The sequence below is a fragment of the Bos indicus genome, chromosome 16, assembly GCF_029378745.1.
Source record: "Bos indicus isolate NIAB-ARS_2022 breed Sahiwal x Tharparkar chromosome 16, NIAB-ARS_B.indTharparkar_mat_pri_1.0, whole genome shotgun sequence".
NCBI classification, from domain to species: Eukaryota; Metazoa; Chordata; class Mammalia; order Artiodactyla; family Bovidae; genus Bos; species Bos indicus.
This window is the reverse complement of record NC_091775.1, coordinates 42,697,631-42,715,749: the sequence shown is the minus strand read 5'-3', so window position 1 is coordinate 42,715,749 and position 18,119 is coordinate 42,697,631. Positions and strand designations below refer to the sequence as shown.

At 45.0% G+C, this 18,119-nt stretch overlaps 1 protein-coding gene across 5 annotated transcripts in view; it reads left to right on the top strand.

The window, feature by feature from the left end:
* The first annotated feature begins 38 nt into the window (after positions 1-38).
* Positions 39-18,119, top strand: part of CLCN6 (chloride voltage-gated channel 6) — a 34,057-nt gene continuing 15,976 nt past the window's right edge. For 4 of the 5 annotated variants that reach the window (XR_002182452.2, XR_011560805.1, XM_019976205.2 and 1 more), the window contains exons 1-10: positions 39-340; positions 1,128-1,187; positions 7,171-7,236; positions 7,915-7,980; positions 10,587-10,653; positions 12,699-12,805; positions 13,822-13,948; positions 15,138-15,205; positions 16,485-16,543; positions 17,388-17,520. Coding sequence is in view for 3 of the 5 variants with exons in the window: in XM_019976205.2 (XP_019831764.1) it covers positions 254-340; positions 1,128-1,187; positions 7,171-7,236; positions 7,915-7,980; positions 10,587-10,653; positions 12,699-12,805; positions 13,822-13,948; positions 15,138-15,205; positions 16,485-16,543; positions 17,388-17,520 (840 nt within the window). In the remaining 2 variants the exon portion in view is untranslated. Of the gene's footprint in view, positions 341-453; positions 916-1,127; positions 1,188-7,170; positions 7,237-7,914; positions 7,981-10,586; positions 10,654-12,698; positions 12,806-13,821; positions 13,949-15,137; positions 15,206-16,484; positions 16,544-17,387; positions 17,521-18,119 lie in introns of those variants that run through there. The other variant, XM_070768219.1, reaches the window with a different exon arrangement.

Here is an 18,119-nt window from a genome sequence, read left to right as displayed (position 1 = left end):
AGGACGGAAACCGCCCTCGCGGACGCCCGGAAGCCCCGCCCCCAACATGGCCGCGCCCAGAAGTCTCGTTGGAAGCCGGCCCTCCGCCGTCATGTGACGCGAGCCCTCGCCCCACCCGTCTGCAGCCACTCCCCGTCTCCATCCTCAAGCTCGAGAGGGCCACGTGACACTCCCGGGACCAGTCACGTGAGGCGCGGATCCTGGGTGGGAGGGGGGTTGGCAGAGGGGTCCAGAGTGGCAGTAAAGGAGGAAGATGGCGGGATGCAGGGGGTCCCTGTGCTGCTGCTGCAGGTGGTGTTGCTGCTGCGGTGACCGTGAGACCCGCACCCCGGAGGAGCTGGTAAGGAGCGGGTGGAGTCGGGCTGGGGAGGGGGCGGTTGCTAAGGGACTGCAAGAGGCGTTGCCGGGGGTGGGGCCGGGTCGAGCTAGGCCCGCAGGTGGCCGCGGGTGGGGCCTGGGCTCCTCACGCCGGGCTCTCGAAGCATCTGCACGACTTCACGTGCCCAAGTCTGGGGTCTTTTCTCATAAGCCCTCCCTGGAATCTGAGGGAAGATCTAGGCCAGCTCCAGTCAATCTCATCCATATTAATTTTTTAGTTTCCACCTAAAAGGAGTTTTGAATGAAACGAGCATTTTCAGAATGAGCCCCTTCACTGGACTTTGCATATCATGCCGCTGGCTTAGTTTTTCCAGCGCTCTGTCACTGTATCCTTCACCCTTTCTGGGTCACTGATAATCCAGCTTCCCTCTGCAAAGCACCCTGGGAAAACTTGAGTTGTATCCTCAGAGTTGACAAGTCTCTCCTGATGTAAGACTCCACGTGTTGTCAGAAGGAACCGGAATTCTTTCCCTCTTAAGCTGGCAGGTGACATCTTTGAAGTGTCCTGAAGATGAGTGGTGATTTGAAGAATGTATGGTAGGCGTGAAGAGCTCAGCTGATGACTGTATACCCTCACCACATCACCCCCATCCCAAAATGTTTTTGTTTGTTTGTTTTAGGTGTTCCCATTTGATGATAATGGCTACAGAGGATTTAGAAATTAGTAGCTGGTTTCAGCAAATCCTTCTGTCTCTTTCCACTTTTAAAAACATTGAAAGGGTCTCCCTGCTCTGTATTTGGTTTTCTAGACCATCCTTGGAGAAACACAGGAGGAGGAGGATGAGATCCTTCCAAGGAAAGACTATGAGGTAAGATTCTTAGATGCTGTCTGGGTAACAGAAGAAGTGAATGACCAGCTCACTTCAGACTTAAGCATTGGGATTCCAACCAGAGATGCTCTGTGACCTTCTCTCCCAGGGAGTGAGTAGGTAAGAGATAACTTCTTTGTCAGAATGGGCTGTTTAAGAAGCCCTTTTTTCACCTTAGCTTCAAAGCAGGGTCTGAGTGTGTCTCCAGGCTTTCATCAGTCTATTGCACCTTAACCTGGTTAGAGCATGTGTTTGCCATTAGACTGTATGCTTTTGTAACTTGTAGAGACCCAGAGTCAAAGCCACTGACAGCATTTGCTTGTAAACATGTGTGAGCCAGGAAGCCTTGCTTTTCTTCTAAGAGAACTGAGTTTTCAGATGATTGTTTCCTGCCCAAGCAGCTTCTCTCGGAATTGTCAGTTCTTGGTTATAGTTCCTGACTTCATGCACGGGACTCAGAGAGAGAGAGTGTGTGTGTGTGTTTTGTGTGGTGGGGAGCAGTAGGGCCAGTGCTGCTGCTGCTGCTAAGTCGCTGCAGTCATGTCCGACTCTGTGCGACCCCATAGACGGCAGCCCACCAGGCTGCCCTGTCCCTGGGATTCTCTAGGCGAGAACACTGGAGTGGGTTGCCATTTCCTTCTCCAGTGCATGAAAGTGAAAAGTGAAAGTGAAGTCGCTCAGTCATGTCTGACTCTTAGCGACCCCATGGACCGCAGCCTACCAGGCTCCTCCATCCATGGGATTTTCCAGGCAAGAGTACTGGAGTGGGGTGCCATTGCCTTCTCCGAAGGCCAGTGCTGCTAGAGTATACCTTTTATTATTTAGTCAGCTTATAGTGACATTTCTGTGACTTTTGAAATGGCAAAAACAAGCCATGGTTGTGATAGAGGATTTTCATATGATTTGCAAAAAGAAGCTAGGGAAAAATCTACAATCCTGTTCATGAAAAGATGACTGTTCATTTTATTAAACGTCCTTTTCCGTGCCTTCTTTTAAATAACAAAGTGAAATTTTACTAAATACACTATTTTAACATGGTTTTCCCTCCCAGTTGATAACAAATTTTTGTTTATCAATAGATACTTTTCTGTAATTCATTTTTAAATGGGGAAATAGTATTTCATTATCTATGAAATAAGATAATGTTTTTTATCTGACTTTTCTGTGTTATGAATTGCATGGTGGTGACCATCCTTTCTTGTTTATCTTTAATTGCTTCTTAGAACTAATTCCCAAAGTGAGATTAATCGTGTCTATACTTAATGACTTAAAAAAAAAATAATACCATGTACTTTAAAAATTCAATATTCTAGAGCAGTAACATACCCAGACTAATTTTCTTTCTAATATCTTATGTACTCTTGCTGTAGAATTTAGTGTATCTATTATGATTAGTAGCTTCTCATGGAACTTTTTTTAAGTTCCATGAGAAGCTACAGATCATAAATGTAGACAAATGGGCAGAATAGTACACTGAAAACCCCCTGTACTCGTCACACAGCATCGTTCAGTCGTGCCTGACCGTGTTGCATGTGTGTGCCCATCCGCTTCCCCGGTCCCCTATTATCTTGAAGGAAAGTCTATGCATCATATCATTTCACCCATAAATAATTCAGTTCGAGTCTCTAGTGGGTAAGGACACTTTTTTTCCTATCATAAGCCAGTGCCATTTTCACACCTGAGAAATTCACAGTAAGTCCTTGATGTCAAACAACCAGTGTTTGGGTTTTCTAGTTGTCTTATAAATGTCATAAGTACTTTTTCATAGTTTGTTTGAGTTGGGTTCCAAGTAAGGTCCTAACCTTGCACTTGATACATCTTTTAAGTCAAATAGGTTTGAGATGAAGTAGATTCCACCTTCATCTTTGTTTTGTTTTGTTTCATCTTTTTTTTTTCCCCTTGCAATTGACTTAAAATAATTTTAAGAGTCTAAAATTTGCCAACTGTACCGCAGTGGCATAATGTGTTACTCTGATGTGAGTGCTTTTAATCAATCAAGAAGCACTATATCCAATGATATATTGTCTCATATTTCTTCTTAAAAATTTATTTTATTTGGCTGCGCCAGGTCTTAGTTGCAGCAAGCAGGACCTTGAATCTTCGTCAAGGCATGCAAACTCTTAGTTGCAGCATGTGGGATCTAGTTCCCTGACCAGGGATGGAACCTGGGCCCCCTGCTTTGGGAGCATGGAGTCTTAGTCCCTGGACCATCAGGGAAGTCCCATAATTCTTAAATACGTGTTTGCTTGTACACAGTAGAAAGATTTGCAAGAATTAGTATGATAATCCATTTCATGCTGTCACCTCGCCGTCCCTCCTTGAACCTGGTGATATCATTCTAATGGTTACAACTGACACTGTCCCAGCCTTTATCCTCCTCCTGAGATCTCAACACTGCATGTCTGCTCCATTGATCTTCTGTTCCCTTCACTCTTTTTGCTAAATTGCACTCATGTCAGTAATGCATTTCCTCTCACCTGATATGCATATTTGTGTAAATTTTATGGGTTAATGTTCTTCCATGTGAGTCATTAATATTTCTCAATTAACCATCTTCTTGAGAGCATCTGCTGTAAGAGCAAGTTAGTTAGGCATTGATTCAGAAAAGTCAGCTCAGATTTTATTTATGAGGGATCAACTAGAAAACCCTTCTTGCTGAAGATCTTTATAAAATGTGCTACTTCCTGCCTTAGTGGGCTTCCCTGGTAGCTCAGCTGGTAAAGAATCGCCTGCAATGCGGGAAACCTGGGTTCAATCCCTGGGTTGGGAAGATCCCCTGGAGAAGGGAATGGCTACCCACCCTGGTATTCTTGGCCTAGAGAATTCCACGGATAGAGGAGCCTGGCAGGCTACAGTCCATGGGCTCACAAAGAGTTGGACACAACCAAGTGACTAGCACACACAGTTCCTGCCTTAGTAAAAGTTCATTGTATGTACTTGACTTTTTCTTTAATAAGTTGGGGATCTTACAAGATGTTAGAATCCCCGTTTGACATCCATTCTCATTATAGATGGTTTGAATAATGTCAACTCCCTGTTTGTGGGATGAGACCATTCCCAAGGAGTATTGTTTTTCTGCATGCCACAGAACCTATAGTGCCCTTTTGAGGTAGAAAAAGGCACCCCCTTAGAGCTGAGGACTTAGAATTTCTAACAGGCCTCCCCTCTCTGAGTCATTTCAACGCCGACACCTCTGCTAAAGGCCCATCGAAGGTGCTTTTTGTGTAGGCCGTAAGATGCCTTCCTGAGTGAATTTGGGCTACACCTCAGTCCCCATTTGTGCCCTGTAGCCGAATGCCATGTTTGCTCATAACCATGGACATCAGCCCTGCAGCCTACCTATACAAGTTTTATTTTTAAAGAATTTTATTTTAAAGAAGTTGTTAGTTTCCCAAACCAAAGAGCAACATATACAGCAGAAATAACAGAAAATTAGTCATGACAAAGGAGAAGTAATTATCTGGTTTTAATAATAGATCATATAGTTCATGGGTACATGTTTACCAAATGTCAAATTTTCAAAGCTTAAAAAAAAAAAAGTTTGGTGTTCTTGTATTACAGTTCTTTCTAAATGCCCCTTTTAATAGCCTTATTGAGCTATAATTCACATTCTATACAATTTACCCATTTAAATTGTACATGCAGTGGTTTTTAGTATATTCACAGAGTTGCACAACTATCATCAAATCAATTTCAGAATATTTTCATCACCCGGAGAGAAAACATGCACCTGTTAGCAGTCACCGCCCACTCTTCTTGCCCCTGACCGTAGGCAAGCACTAATCTACTTTCTGTGGCTATACCTTTGCCTGTTGTGGATGTCTGCAAACCTTCTCAATGTTTATGGAGCCTAAGCATTATTAGAACCATCAAGCAAATAATTGCTAGTGATTTTTATACATATTGGGCATGAAGGATATCATATTTTTCAACATGTTAATTTTTTCCCATTTGTTCCTAGAATGTGATGTCACTTAATTGATTAAAATGTGTGTGTGTGTATACATACACACATATATATGTATATGTGTGTGGACATACAGTTACCCCTTGAACAACATGAGTTTAAAGTGCTCAGGTCCACTTACATGCAAGTTTGTTGTTTTTGTTTTTTCCAATAAATATTGTATTTTCATTTTATAAATCTTTAAGTGTGGGGAAAAATTTGTGTTGCATTAGAGATCACAGTGTGTGGAATCTAAAGAACTAGGGTTGAGTCCTGATTCTATCCACATTATTTCAGCTTGTTGTCCTTGGTTGAGCCATTTATCAAATTCTTCATTTTTGAGGAAGAAATAGCAAAATGTGGATTTTTACCTGTGTGGAAAGTTGCTTCCCCTAACCCCTTTGTTGTTCAAGGGTCTACTGTATGTGTGTGCATATGTGTGTGTGTGTGTGTGTATGTAAACCATATATGTGTATATATATTACCACTAAATACACATATGTTTAATCATTCACTGATGGGTCTAGTTTCCCAGCAGAAATATTGTTTAATGGTTGGTTTTTTTTTTTTCCCCTGATTGTTTTTTTTTGTTTTATAATCAGGCAGACAATTTTGTTTTAATATAAAAAAATGTTCACCATATTTGCCAGGAAAATTTTAAGTAATATCCAGATGTGAGTGCCTACTGAAATACCACCTCAGAGTTAACCATTGTGAACGGTTTTCCCAAACGTTTTCTATTGTTTGCTGACATACAAATCTTTGTTTAATCAAAATAGGATGCTATTACACCTTTTAATCTACATCTGCCTTTATTTATTTATTTTGCATCTTGCCTTTTTAACTTAATCTTTGCACATTGGCCACATCTGTCCTTGAAGACCTGTCCAAATTCTTTTAATGGCTACATGAATGTGTGCGTGCTAAGTCGATTCAGTCGTGTCCAACTCTGTGCAACCCTATGGACTGTAGCCTGCCAGACTCCTCTGTCCACGGGATTCTCCAGGCAAGAACACTGAAGTGGGTTGCCATGCCCTCCTGCAGGGGATCTTCCCAACCCGAGTCTCTTACGTCCCCTGTATTGGCAGGCAGGTTCTTTACCACTAGTACCACCTGGGAAGCCCTATGACTACATAGTCTTGCATATTGGGTGGATAAAAGTTGATTTGATCAGTCACCTGCTGCTACTCCAGGACCCTTTTAGAAAAGGAATTTGGACTTTGGGTAGTCACAGAAATGGAATGAACTATCACATGTCACACCTGCGTTTGTTTAGCGGCTGACTCTGAACTCCTGTGTGGGAGTGTGGCCACCAGGCCAGTGTCCCAAGTTTGTTCACTAGCTGATGTGTAGGTAGCAACAGGTTATGGGGAGAGAGCACACAGCAGACTGTTTTCCTTTGGTGCCAGACTGCTACTGCTTGTGCATGATGTAGAAATAAAATCACTTCCTTTGAATTGTTCCTCAGAAATGTCCCTGGCACACCTGCAGATTGTTTGCGAAACTGCTGTGTTCCGTGAAGTTTAAGGAACTGTTTTAGGAGCCAGGCTGGATCTGTGCCTCTTCTAACATAAACTGGAAGTTGTTTTTTTTAAAACAGTCTCCACGTTTGTCTCGTGACTCACCTCTTTTTCACAGATCCTAACTGCAGAAGATACTTAAAATTAGACTTGCTAAATTAATTTGGTTCTGGTTAATGGAAGCATTTGTTCATTAATGGAGTAAGTTGGGTAACACCAGTGAGGGCATGAGGACTTTAGTGTTTGGCAGAAACAGGGCACTTAAAAATATGTAGTTTAAAACTTCCTAAAGCGTATTCACCTACAGGGGTGCTGCTGAAACGTCCATGTAAGTGATTTTGATTAAGAAGGACCTGAGGGCGTCCAAGAGTCTGTGTTTCTAACAAGCCCTTCCTGAGTGCTGCTCTGGCCATCAGTGCTTTGAGTGGTGGGAACTGGAAGGTTTATCCTTTCTAGGTTATGGTAATTCTTCTTATCTGCTTATAACTTTTTCTTTACTCACACATCCCTCTTTCAGAGTTTGGATTATGATCGCTGTATCAATGACCCTTATCTGGAAGTTTTGGAGACTATGGATAATAAGGTGAGTTCCTTATTGATCTTTTGGGACCAAGTAGGTTTTATGACAGCCTCTTTTTCTTTTTTTAATTTATTTATTTTAATTGGAGACTAATTACTTTACAATATTGTAGTGGTTTTTGCCATACATTGACATGAATCAGCCATGGGTGTACATGTGTTCCCCATCCTGAACCCCCCTCCCACCTCCCTCCCCATCCCACCCCTGAGCACTCTGTCTCATGCATCGAACCTAGACTGGTGATCTGTTTCACATATGATAATATACATATTTCAATGCTATTCTCTCAACCCTCGCCTTCTCCTGTAGAGTCCAAAAGGCTTTTCTATACATCTGTGTCTCTTTTGGACAGCCTCTTTTTTGTTCTAAATACTTTAGTGATTTCCTTAACCTTTGGACTCTTAACCCTTTTCATGGGATATTTATTAATACCATCTATTAACTAAATTAAATCTATTAATTCCTTAGTCCTTCAACCTGCCAGCCAGCATGTCCACTGTCAGTGCACCTGGCCTGGCCCTTCGCGTTCTTCATTCTTGCATTGTAAAGCTTCCCTACCACACCAGACATCATCTCTGTGCTTGCTGTCCATGTGGAATTTAGTCTGAAACTGGTTGCCTAAGATGTAGTTCCCCGTTGCTGCCATCATAATCCTGAGTCATTCTTTTCCTTTGTGAACAGAAAGGTCGCAAGTATGAGGCAGTCAAGTGGATGATGGTGTTTGCCATTGGAGTCTGCACCGGTCTGGTGAGCAGGCGAGGAGATTGTGGGCCAAGGGGCAGCAGAGGGCAGAGGGCATGTGCCAGTCTGGCAGATAAGTCATTTGTCCTTCTAACAGAGAATGCCTTTTTTCTTTCTTTCTTTTTTAAGTATAATCCTGATACTTTTTTTATACTTTTCAATTTCTGAAATGAAAGTGAGCCATGCAACACTGATGTCCTTTAAAGCACTTGAAGTCTTACTCAAGACCTGTCCTTTGTTATGTGGTCCCATTAGGTAGATGGCAGAGTGGGGAGAGTGCTTAGTGGATGCTGAAGTCACTGTGCAGGGAGAAAGCAACATGATGAGAACGAAAGTGTGGCTATAATGCTCTTTGCTCGAGCACAGCATGCCAGTAAATAGGACATCGCGGATCTCCATGAACTCATTACGCCATCCCTCTTCCCTGAACACTGCTCATTTTACCTAGAAGGTAGAGCTGGCAGTTGTGGGTAGAGGAATACGCCTGAGTGCACAGGGTTCTGCGTCAGCACATTCACAGATGAATCCCAGACAAGAAGAAATCATGAAATATTGCCAAAGATTGTCATAGCAAAAGTCTGGAACCATAACTGCTGACTCACCGTGCTTCAACCCGGAGCAGAGAAGCTGGAAGAGTTAGTAGACAATCCAAATGATAAATGTCAAATCTGATTTTCTGACAATACATTGTTAGAAAAGGGGATTGTCTTCATCCATACAGACTGCTATAGCAAAAGTACCGTGGACTGAGGGGTTTAAACAACAGGCATTTACTTTTCATAGTTCTGGGGTCTGAAATGTCCAGGCCAACAGATCTGGTGTCTGGTGAGGGCCCAATTCGTCATTCACATATGGCCGTCTTTTTGCTGTGTCTTCAGGTGGCAGGAGAGGCAAGGGAGCTCTCTGGGGTCTCTTTTATAAGGACACTAATGCTATTCATGACCTAATTACCTACAGAGGCCCCCCCCCACCTCCTAATTAGAGGAGGTTAGCATTTCAACATATGAATTTGGGAGTGGGCAGGGGAGACCACAAACATTAGCCCGTAACAGTGTATATGTATTCTTAAGCAGTAGCCTGTTCATCACCTTTCTCTAGAATTAACCACAGGTTTCAAACTTAATTCTAGATAACGTACTCATTAAGTGTAAATGCGTATTTAAACATAACATAGCCATAGGAACTGACCACAGGTTTTAATTTCAGATTTTTACTGTAGTAAATTCAGAGATGAAGGAACATCTTACTATTTAAGATTAATAGCATTCAGGAGGCCTTTTTGATAATGTTCTGCCATTGTGGGGAATCGTGGGCTGATTTAATTGTTTTATTTTGCTTTATAGTTTCCTGGTTGCAGATTACCTTGTAATAAGCATAGTCACTAGCCATATAGGTGTTAGTCTTTCTGCAACCGTCGTGTCAAACTCTAGCAACTTTACCGAACACCCTCCTGTTCTGCCTTAAGGCAGGTCTGAAAGCAGACCTGCCTTAATAATGTAGCAACCATCTCCTCTTGCTGCTGGCTCTCTTCTCCTTTGATCTGTCACTGTTTATTGTTTCAATATTTAAAAGCCCCCCAAGCACTGGTTTGTGGGAAGACCAGAGTTAAAGGCACAAAGCCTTTGATCCTGAATTCACATGGTCAGAAGTCTTCCCAGTTCTCTGTTAAGTCCTGAGCATGCCCTTCAGAGAGTGAGCTAGTGGAACAGGAGTGGTTTTCTCTTATTCACCAGGCTAATCATTGGCTATACAATGGTTATAAATCGAAGTCATGATTTATAAAATGGTAATAACAGAGTGCCAAAGAATCAATGCTTTTGAATTGTGGTGTTGGAGAAGACTCTTGAGAGTCCCTTGGAATACAAGGAGATCAAACCAGTCAATCCTAAAGGAAATCAGTCCTGAATATACTTTGGCTGCCTGATGCAAAGAGCCAACTCATTGGAAAAAATCCTGATGCTGGGAAAGATTGAGGGCAGAAGGAGAAGGGGGTGACAGGAGATGAGATGGTTGGATGGCATCATCAATGGACAAGAACTTGAGCAAACTCTGAGAGATAGTGGAGGACAGGAGCCTGGCATGCTGCAGTCAAGGTGGTTGCAAAGAGTCGGACATAACTTAGTGAATAAACAATAACATGTGCAACAGCCATATACTACTCCTGAGTAGGTACTGGCTTTCAAAGTAATATTCTGATACCCTAATGTTTTCTACACTTACCCAGCTAAGGATCACTGAAAGTGTGTTTGGCTTTCTCCTTTTGACCCTACCTTTGGGAAGAGCAGAGCAGGCCCTCACACGCCTCTGTACTATTTCTAAGCACTCTCAGTCTTCCTTGGTCTGAGGTTCTTTTTTTATTCTTATCCCTATGTGTTGTAACTCTCCTTCTGACAACTTAGCTACACCCCTTCTTTTGTCCTCAGAAGGGCTGTGGGACCAGACTCAGGTGGGGCACTCCTTGACTAAGGAAAGGCCTGTTCACACATGGCCTGTTGGTAGCATGGGTGCATGTGACCAAGGAGAACAAGCGGTGGGGGGTGGGGGGCTGTGTTTCCAGGGGAGTGCCTATGACAGTGTGGAAACTCAGGTGACAGCTCTTGTCCTCTTCCCAGGTGGGTCTCTTCGTGGACTTCTTTGCTCGGCTCTTCACGCAGCTCAAGTTTGGTGTGGTGCAGGCATGTATCCTTTACAAGGGTCACAGTGTTCCCCAACATGTGTGGTTGCTCACCCTGCTTTCCCATACAGAAATGAGTTTACAGACGTGATCTTTGAAGAGCTACTTATTGGCCACTTGTGATTAAAGTTTTGCATTATTATCAAAGGACACAGAGGAAGACTTGAATAGAAAGATGCTCATGGTCATGGTAGTAAGACACGAAGCCCAGATACCTGTTTTTTCTTATCAGTCTGTGAACTGATTGTGGTTCCAAGGAAAATCTCACTAGAATTGTTCATGGAACTTGAAAATAATTCTCTTCCTAAATTTGTGTGGAATCATAAAGAGCCCAAAGTATCTGAGACAGCTTTGAACAGCAGATGGGACTGGCCGTCCTAGATGTCAAGATTTACATAATTTAAGATATAGTAATTAACCCAGTGTCATATTGGTACAAGAACACCCAGTTAGACCAGTGGAAAGTAATAGAGAAGCAGAAATGGGCCCACACACATACAGCAATGCAGTGAGTGACAGAGTTGATATTATAAATCAGTGAGAAAGGATAGGTTTGTTAATAAAAGATGCTGGGAGATTGGTTACCCATCTGGAAAAATACAAAATTAGATTCTTACTTTGTACTATACATTAATTCCAGATGGATTAAAGATGTAAATAGGCAAAACAAAACTTGAAGAGACTGTGTAACGTCAAGACCAGGGAGTAATCTCTAAGAACTCCAGAAGGCATGAAGATCAATAAACTTGATGACATCAAAGTAAACATTCTGTTTATACACGCATCAAAAAAAAAAAAAAACTCAGACAATAAAACTCCATAAACAAACTGAAAAACAAGTTTACAGCTTAGGAGAAGTGACTCTCTGTGCATTTAAGAGACAGATAATTAGTATCCATAATAGAGGGAGAACAGCAACTCAATTAAGAAAAAAGCCGAAAACAGCTCAGTAGAAAAACATACAAAGGATGTGAGCAGACAGTTCTCAGAAGAGGAAAATGACCTGTGGAAGAGCGCTTACCTCACCACCAGCAGGGAAGTGAAAGTTAAATACACAGGACGGTGCGCGTCCCTGACTCCTGTGGAAGAGCGCTTACCTCACCACCAGCAGGGAAGTGAAAGTTAAATACACAGGACGGTGTGTGTCCCTGACTCCTGCGTTTGTGTTCTAGGCGTGGCCCTCAGACATGCACAGAGATGTTCATTGCATCTCTGGGATTGCAGAACACTGCTGTCACAGCAAGATGGGAGAGTGGGCCAGTTGTAATTTAGATGGTGTAATTTCACATAGAAGTTAAAATGAACCAGAGCTTTTAGATCAACATGGCTAATTCTCAAAAAGTGTTGAGGGAAAGAGAGCAAGGGTAGAAGGTGCATCAACCGCAACGCCACTGTTTTAATTTCAGAAACACTCAGAACAGTATGGATGCACATGGACGTGTTCCGGGGAGGATGTGCAAGGGTTCACCTTAGGGGTTTCTTCCATGAAAGAGGGAGAGAGACACAAGGGGTTTTGTTGCTGTTTTGAACGGTATCTAGTGTTTGAATTTTCAAAAAGCACCTGGAGCAGATGTGGCTTAACACTGAGATTTGTTAAGGCTCTGAGGGTACAGATGTTTGTACATCTTGTAATGTTTGAAGTATTTCATGATTTTAAAATGGTTCCTAGTGTAGGAGACAAAGGCTTCCCTGGTGGCTCAACGCCTGCCCATGCAAGAGTCGCGGTTTCTATCCCTGGGTTGAGAACATCCCCTGGAGAAAGAAATGGCGACCCACTCCAGTATTCTTGCCTGGGAAATCCCTTGGACAGAGGAGCCCAGCAGGCTACAGTCCATGGGGTCGCGAAAGAGTCAGACATGACTTAATGACTGAAAACACCAATGAGAAGATATCTCAGACAGTTGTGTTTTTGTGAAGTTTATATGTGGAAAACAGGAAGATGTGCAGTAAGCAGCCCCCATGCTTCAGAGGAAGAAAAACTGCTTCATACTTAGTGGTGGCAGAACCGCCCCTACTGGCAGGCTCGTTTTCCTTAACCCCATTTCTGCAGCGGTGGAGGAGTGCAGCCAGAAAGGCTGTCTCGCGCTGTCCCTCCTGGAACTCTTGGGTTTCAACTTGACGTTTGTCTTTTTCGCAAGCCTTCTTGTCCTAATTGAGGTGAGGTGTGATGGGGGTGAGGCAGTGGGGGTCTTCTTGCTCATGAGGTTGTTGGGGAGTCCATTTTTCTCTATCTCCATTTCCGAAATGTCAAGACACTGATTTAGTGTCTTGTAGAAAAAGTGATCTCTCTTTCACTTAGAGAGGTTTTCTGAAAGTGGTTTCAGCCTCTGGGGAGATTAAAGGGGAACAATCTGGACTAGGAGGTTGCCTCTCAACCTTGACAGCACATTAGAAGAAACACCTGGGGAATTGTGAAAACACCTTAGAATAACAAATGCTTTAAACCTTGCTGCTGCTGCTGCTAAGTTGCGTCAGTCGTGTCCGACTCTGTGCGACCCCATAGACGGCAGCCCACCAGGCTTTCCCGTCCCTGGGATTCTCCAAGCAAGAACACTGGAGTGGGTTGCCATTTCCTTCTCCAATGCATGAAAGTGAAAAGTGAAAGTGAAGTCGCTCAGTCATGTCCGACTCTAGCGACCCCATGGACTACAGCCTACCAGGCTCCTCCATCCGTGGATTTTCTAGGCAAAAGTACTGGAGTGGGGTGCCATTGCCTTCTCCGGCTTTAAACCTTAAAGAACTTTAAAAGTGACCAATACCCAGCTTAGACAAATGAGGTAAGAGTCTCCGGAAATGAAGGGCGGCATTTGGCTACCTGATGCGAAGAGCTGACTCATTTGAAAAGACCCTGATGCTGGGAAAGATTGAGGGCAGGAGGAGAAGGGGACAACAGAGGATGAGATGGTTGGATGGCATCACCAACTCGATGGACATGGATTTGAGTAGACTCCAGGAGTTGGTCATGGACAGGGAGGCCTGGTGTGCTGTGGTTCATGGGGTCACAAAGAGTCGGACATGAACTGAACTGACTGACTGTTGAAAAGCCTCCCCTCGCAGGAGATGTTAAATCACCAGGAACTTGTTAGAAATGCATCAGGCCTACTGAGTGTGGTGCTGTCCAGGGTGAGCCCAGTGGGTTCTGAGTTTCTGAGTATGCCTGCTCTCCCCCTCAGCCAGTGGCAGCCGGTTCTGGGATCCCCGAGATCAAATGCTATCTGAATGGCGTGAAAGTGCCTGGAATCGTCCGTCTCCGGACCCTGCTCTGCAAAGTCTTTGGAGTGCTGTTCAGTGTGGCTGGAGGTCAGGAGGGTCTTTCTTTCTTCTTTTTTTCTTTTTTAAAAATATTTATTTGGCTATGCAGGTCTTATTTGTGGTGTGCAAGCATCCTCAGTCGTGTCCAACTCTTTCTGACCTCGTGGACTGTAGCCTGCCAGGCTCCTCTGTTCCTGGGATTCTCCAAGCAGGGGTATTGGAGTGGGTTGCCATTTCCTCCTCCAGGGGATCTTCCCAACACAGGGATCAAACCCGCATCTCCTACATTTCCTGTAGGAGGCACCATTTCTTTACTGCACCATCTCAGAAGCCCTGTTATTTGCAGCACACAGGGTCTTTTTAGTTGTAGCATGTGGAATCTACTTCCTTGACCAGGGATCAAGCCCAGGTCCCCTGCATTGGGAGCTTGGAGTCTTAGCCACCGGACCACCAGGGAAGTCACAAAAGCATCTTCCTGACGTTTATCTTTCAAGCCTTCCAGGATTGAAGGCGACAAGAATCATTATGGGTGTACATTAAGCAGATGTGGCCTTGGAAGTTTCTACCCTCAAACAGATCTCTGCACTTTTTGTTGATGAGTTAGTTTTTAAATGTAAACGCTGTTAATAAGTTACCATTCAGAGCTGTCTGACCAGCGCACCATTGAGTTTCAAAGTAGAGCGACTATCTAGTTGGTTTGTGGAGTTGGCTTTTAGCAAAGTCAGCAAGATTTTTGTGCCAGATGGTAAATATTTTAGGCTTTGTGGGCCAAGTGGCAAAAAAGAGCTATTGTGTAGGTGCTTAAACTTACATAACCACTTCAGATGTATCCACTCAAGAACGTAAAAACCATTCTGAGCTCTTGGGCTGTATAAAAATAGGCAGCAAGCCTGTCTTGGCCCACAGGCTACGATTTGCTGACCCCCAATTTGGAATTTCAAGGTTGCTGCCGCTGCTGCTAAGTCGCTTCAGTCGTGTCCAACTCTGTGCGACCCCAGAGACAGCAGCCCACCAGGCTCCCCTGTCCCTGGGATTCTCCAGGCAGGAACACTGGAGTGGGTTGCCATTTCCTTCTCCAAAAATTTCAAGGTTACTTTCTCTTTATTTGATAAGTATTTGACTCACTGTTAGCAAGTCACTTGATCACCTCTGTTTTATAGTTGTAAAGAGAAAGGTCTATGTAACAAAGATTGTTCTGTGCTGATAGATTGTCTTGCCTTTTTCCACCTGTTCCCAGGGCTCTTTGTGGGGAAGGAAGGCCCCATGATCCACAGTGGAGCAGTGGTGGGGGCTGGCCTCCCACAGGTAAGGGTTGATGGGCTATCGGGGGCGGATTGGCCTTCAGAGTGGGCCTCCTGGGCAGGGACGTGTCCGTAGTTAAAATCGGGAGAAAATCCATCAAGAGCACCCTAATGTGGCCTTGGGATCCATTATCAGTTTGGGTTGATGAGAAACTATGAGGTCTATCTCCCAGGAGAGCAGGTAGCTGGTACCTGGAGGTTGTATTGGGGCCCTGCAGGGTCCTGGGAGCAGAAATGGAACAGAGAGAGAGTTCAAACGAAAGTCACCCGGTGCTCCCACAGCCATTGCCAAGCGCCTGCACACAGGGTGGCTTGCAGAGCATCCCGAGAGAGGCTGGAAGCCTTGGCTATGATGGTTTCAGGCACAGGCCGATGCTGATACTGTTGGATGCGGCAAGGGAATAACAGCTGCTGTTCATCAGGTGCCATCTGGGCCAAACTCTCTTGTCCCATCTCCTCTCTTCTTTAAAGCCACTTCAGGGACTTCCCTGGTGAGTCCAGTGGTTAGGACTCTGAGCTTCCACTGCCATGGGCCTGGGTCCCATCCCCGGTCAGGGAACTAAGATCCCACAAGCCATGTGGCCCAACCAGAAAAAAGCCCCCTCGGGTTTAGTTGTCCTCATCAGCATCATTCCTAGATGAGGAGCCGAGGCTCAGGGAGGCCAAGGGGCTCACTCAGGACTCCCAGACTCCCCTTCTCACAGGCTGGTCCACAGAGGAAAGTCTCAGTTCCTTGTGAACTGTCACTTGTAGACAGTTTATGTCTCACATTCTAAGGGGAGGGAGTTGCTGCGGTCGCTGTGTTGTCCAGGAGAAGGAGAGAAGACCCTGTCGCCCAGAGCCCATCTTTTGATCTCTCTCGTTACTGCCTCATCTCATCTCCATGCACTGGCCTCTAGGAAGTAAGCCGAGAGGTAGAAGGAGGCCAGGCCGGGGCGGGGCGGTAGTCTGAGATTTTGTCAGGCAGTCACTTGGCTCTGCCCTGGTGACTGCCCCGAGCAGAGCTCACGTCTTCTGTAGCAGCTTTCAGTTCCTCTCCACCCTTTACCCAGCTGTCTCCCCTTTTCCTTTCAGACTTGTTGACTATGTACAAAACGCAGTTTCTGAAGGAATCCGGGGGTAGGAAAGAAGTTCCTCCTCAAAGTCAGCTCTTTTAGCAGGTGCTGTCCTAGACTCTCCTCCTTGTGGCTCCTGCCCAGGAGCGGTCAGGCTGCAGGGACTCCCAGTGCTGTGGCTTCCTGCAGCCTCGGGCCCCTCCCTAACTCTGTTTTCTCCTGTTCTAGTTTCAGAGCATCTCCTTACGAAAGATCCAGTTTAACTTTCCCTATTTTCGAAGTGACAGGTATGGAAAGGTTAGAAATTGGGGTGTTTTTTTTTTTTTTAAACAAGCTGTTTATTGCCACTGAGACCTTGTACCTGCTCTAACCAGGCTCATAGTCTCCCTGCCTTGGGTGGGCTGCATGCAGAACCCGACCATCAGGAAGTAGGTGGGCTTTGAATTATTTTTCTGAAAATTAGGAGCACAAGGGGCAAGCAGGCATCACAGCTTCTGTTTTGCCATAACCCAGGGCCTAGAAGCATCTCTGGCAACAAAGAACATGGTCCAAGATAAAAAATACAACCAAGAAAGTCCACTGGCATATTATCAAGAATGGAGTTTATTTACTTGGTCCGCCACTTCAGGCTTGGAAGGTCTCTGCACCCTGTGCGATTTGCAGGTGTTACTGACCTGCATGCCTGGCGAGGCCCTTGCAGTCAGGGGCCCACACCCAGGTTGGGGTCCACCTTCTCACCTTCCTGCCAGGTACTGTCACCTGTCCTTCTGCTTGCAGCCACACTTGGCCATTTTCTCTGGTATTGGGCTTTCTGGAAGGAAGGTCTAGGGAGCCGGTGGCTCAGTGGTGACACCGGAAGTCTTCGACCTGCCTTCTGAGAGTTCATGCTTGGAGTTGCTAATGTCAGGGAGCCTCCCGCCTGGCGGGGTTCAAATAGGGGAGAGCACCTGGCTGGTTCGTGAACTGTGTTCAGTGCTGAGTCACTTCAGCAGAAATCGAAGCCCTTTGTGAGCCCTGACTGTTCTTGGGTCTCGAGATAATAGAATGTCGGTGCATAAGGAAGTTAGAAAACTGCCCTTTGCAGCCTGAGGACTGTTTCTGAGATAAACCATCTCTCTCTCCACCCCTTAGAGACAAGCGGGACTTTGTATCAGCAGGGGCAGCTGCCGGAGTTGCTGCGGCTTTTGGGGCCCCCATTGGGGGCACCCTGTTCAGTCTGGAGGAGGGTTCGTCCTTCTGGAACCAAGGGCTCACATGGAGAGTGGTAAGGAGGGCCTTCCCCGAGCTTAACCACCCACCCCCACCCCAGGTTTCATCTGGACAACTCTTACTCGATACATTTACCAGGAGTTTTTTTTCTCCTCTTTCGCTGTTTACCACAGACATACTTTATGTACAGTCATAAATGTCTGAAAATAAAAGGAACAGAAAAGGTAGACCATGTCAGCACTAACCAAAATAAGGCTGCTGTCGGTGGTTCCGTGGTAAAGAATCCACCTGCCAGTGCAGGAGACTTGGATTCAATCCCTGGGTCGGGAAGACCCCTGGAGAAGGAAATGGCAACCCCCTCCAGTACTCTTGCCTGGGAAATCCCATAGACAGGGGAGCCTGATGAGCTGCAGCCCATGGGGTTGCAAGAGAGTCACACAACTGAGCAACTCAACAACAAAAAGTAATTTATTAGTGTTAAAGCAGACTTTGAGACAAGGGGAATTACCAAAGTGAATAAGGGACATACAGCAGTGGTAAAAGGCTCGATTTAATGGATAGTTTCAGGCTAACCTATAGTTTTGATGAGGCCACACTGACTTCCTTTGCTCTAGATGCCTATATCCTCCTATGGACTGTTCTCTACTTCCCATA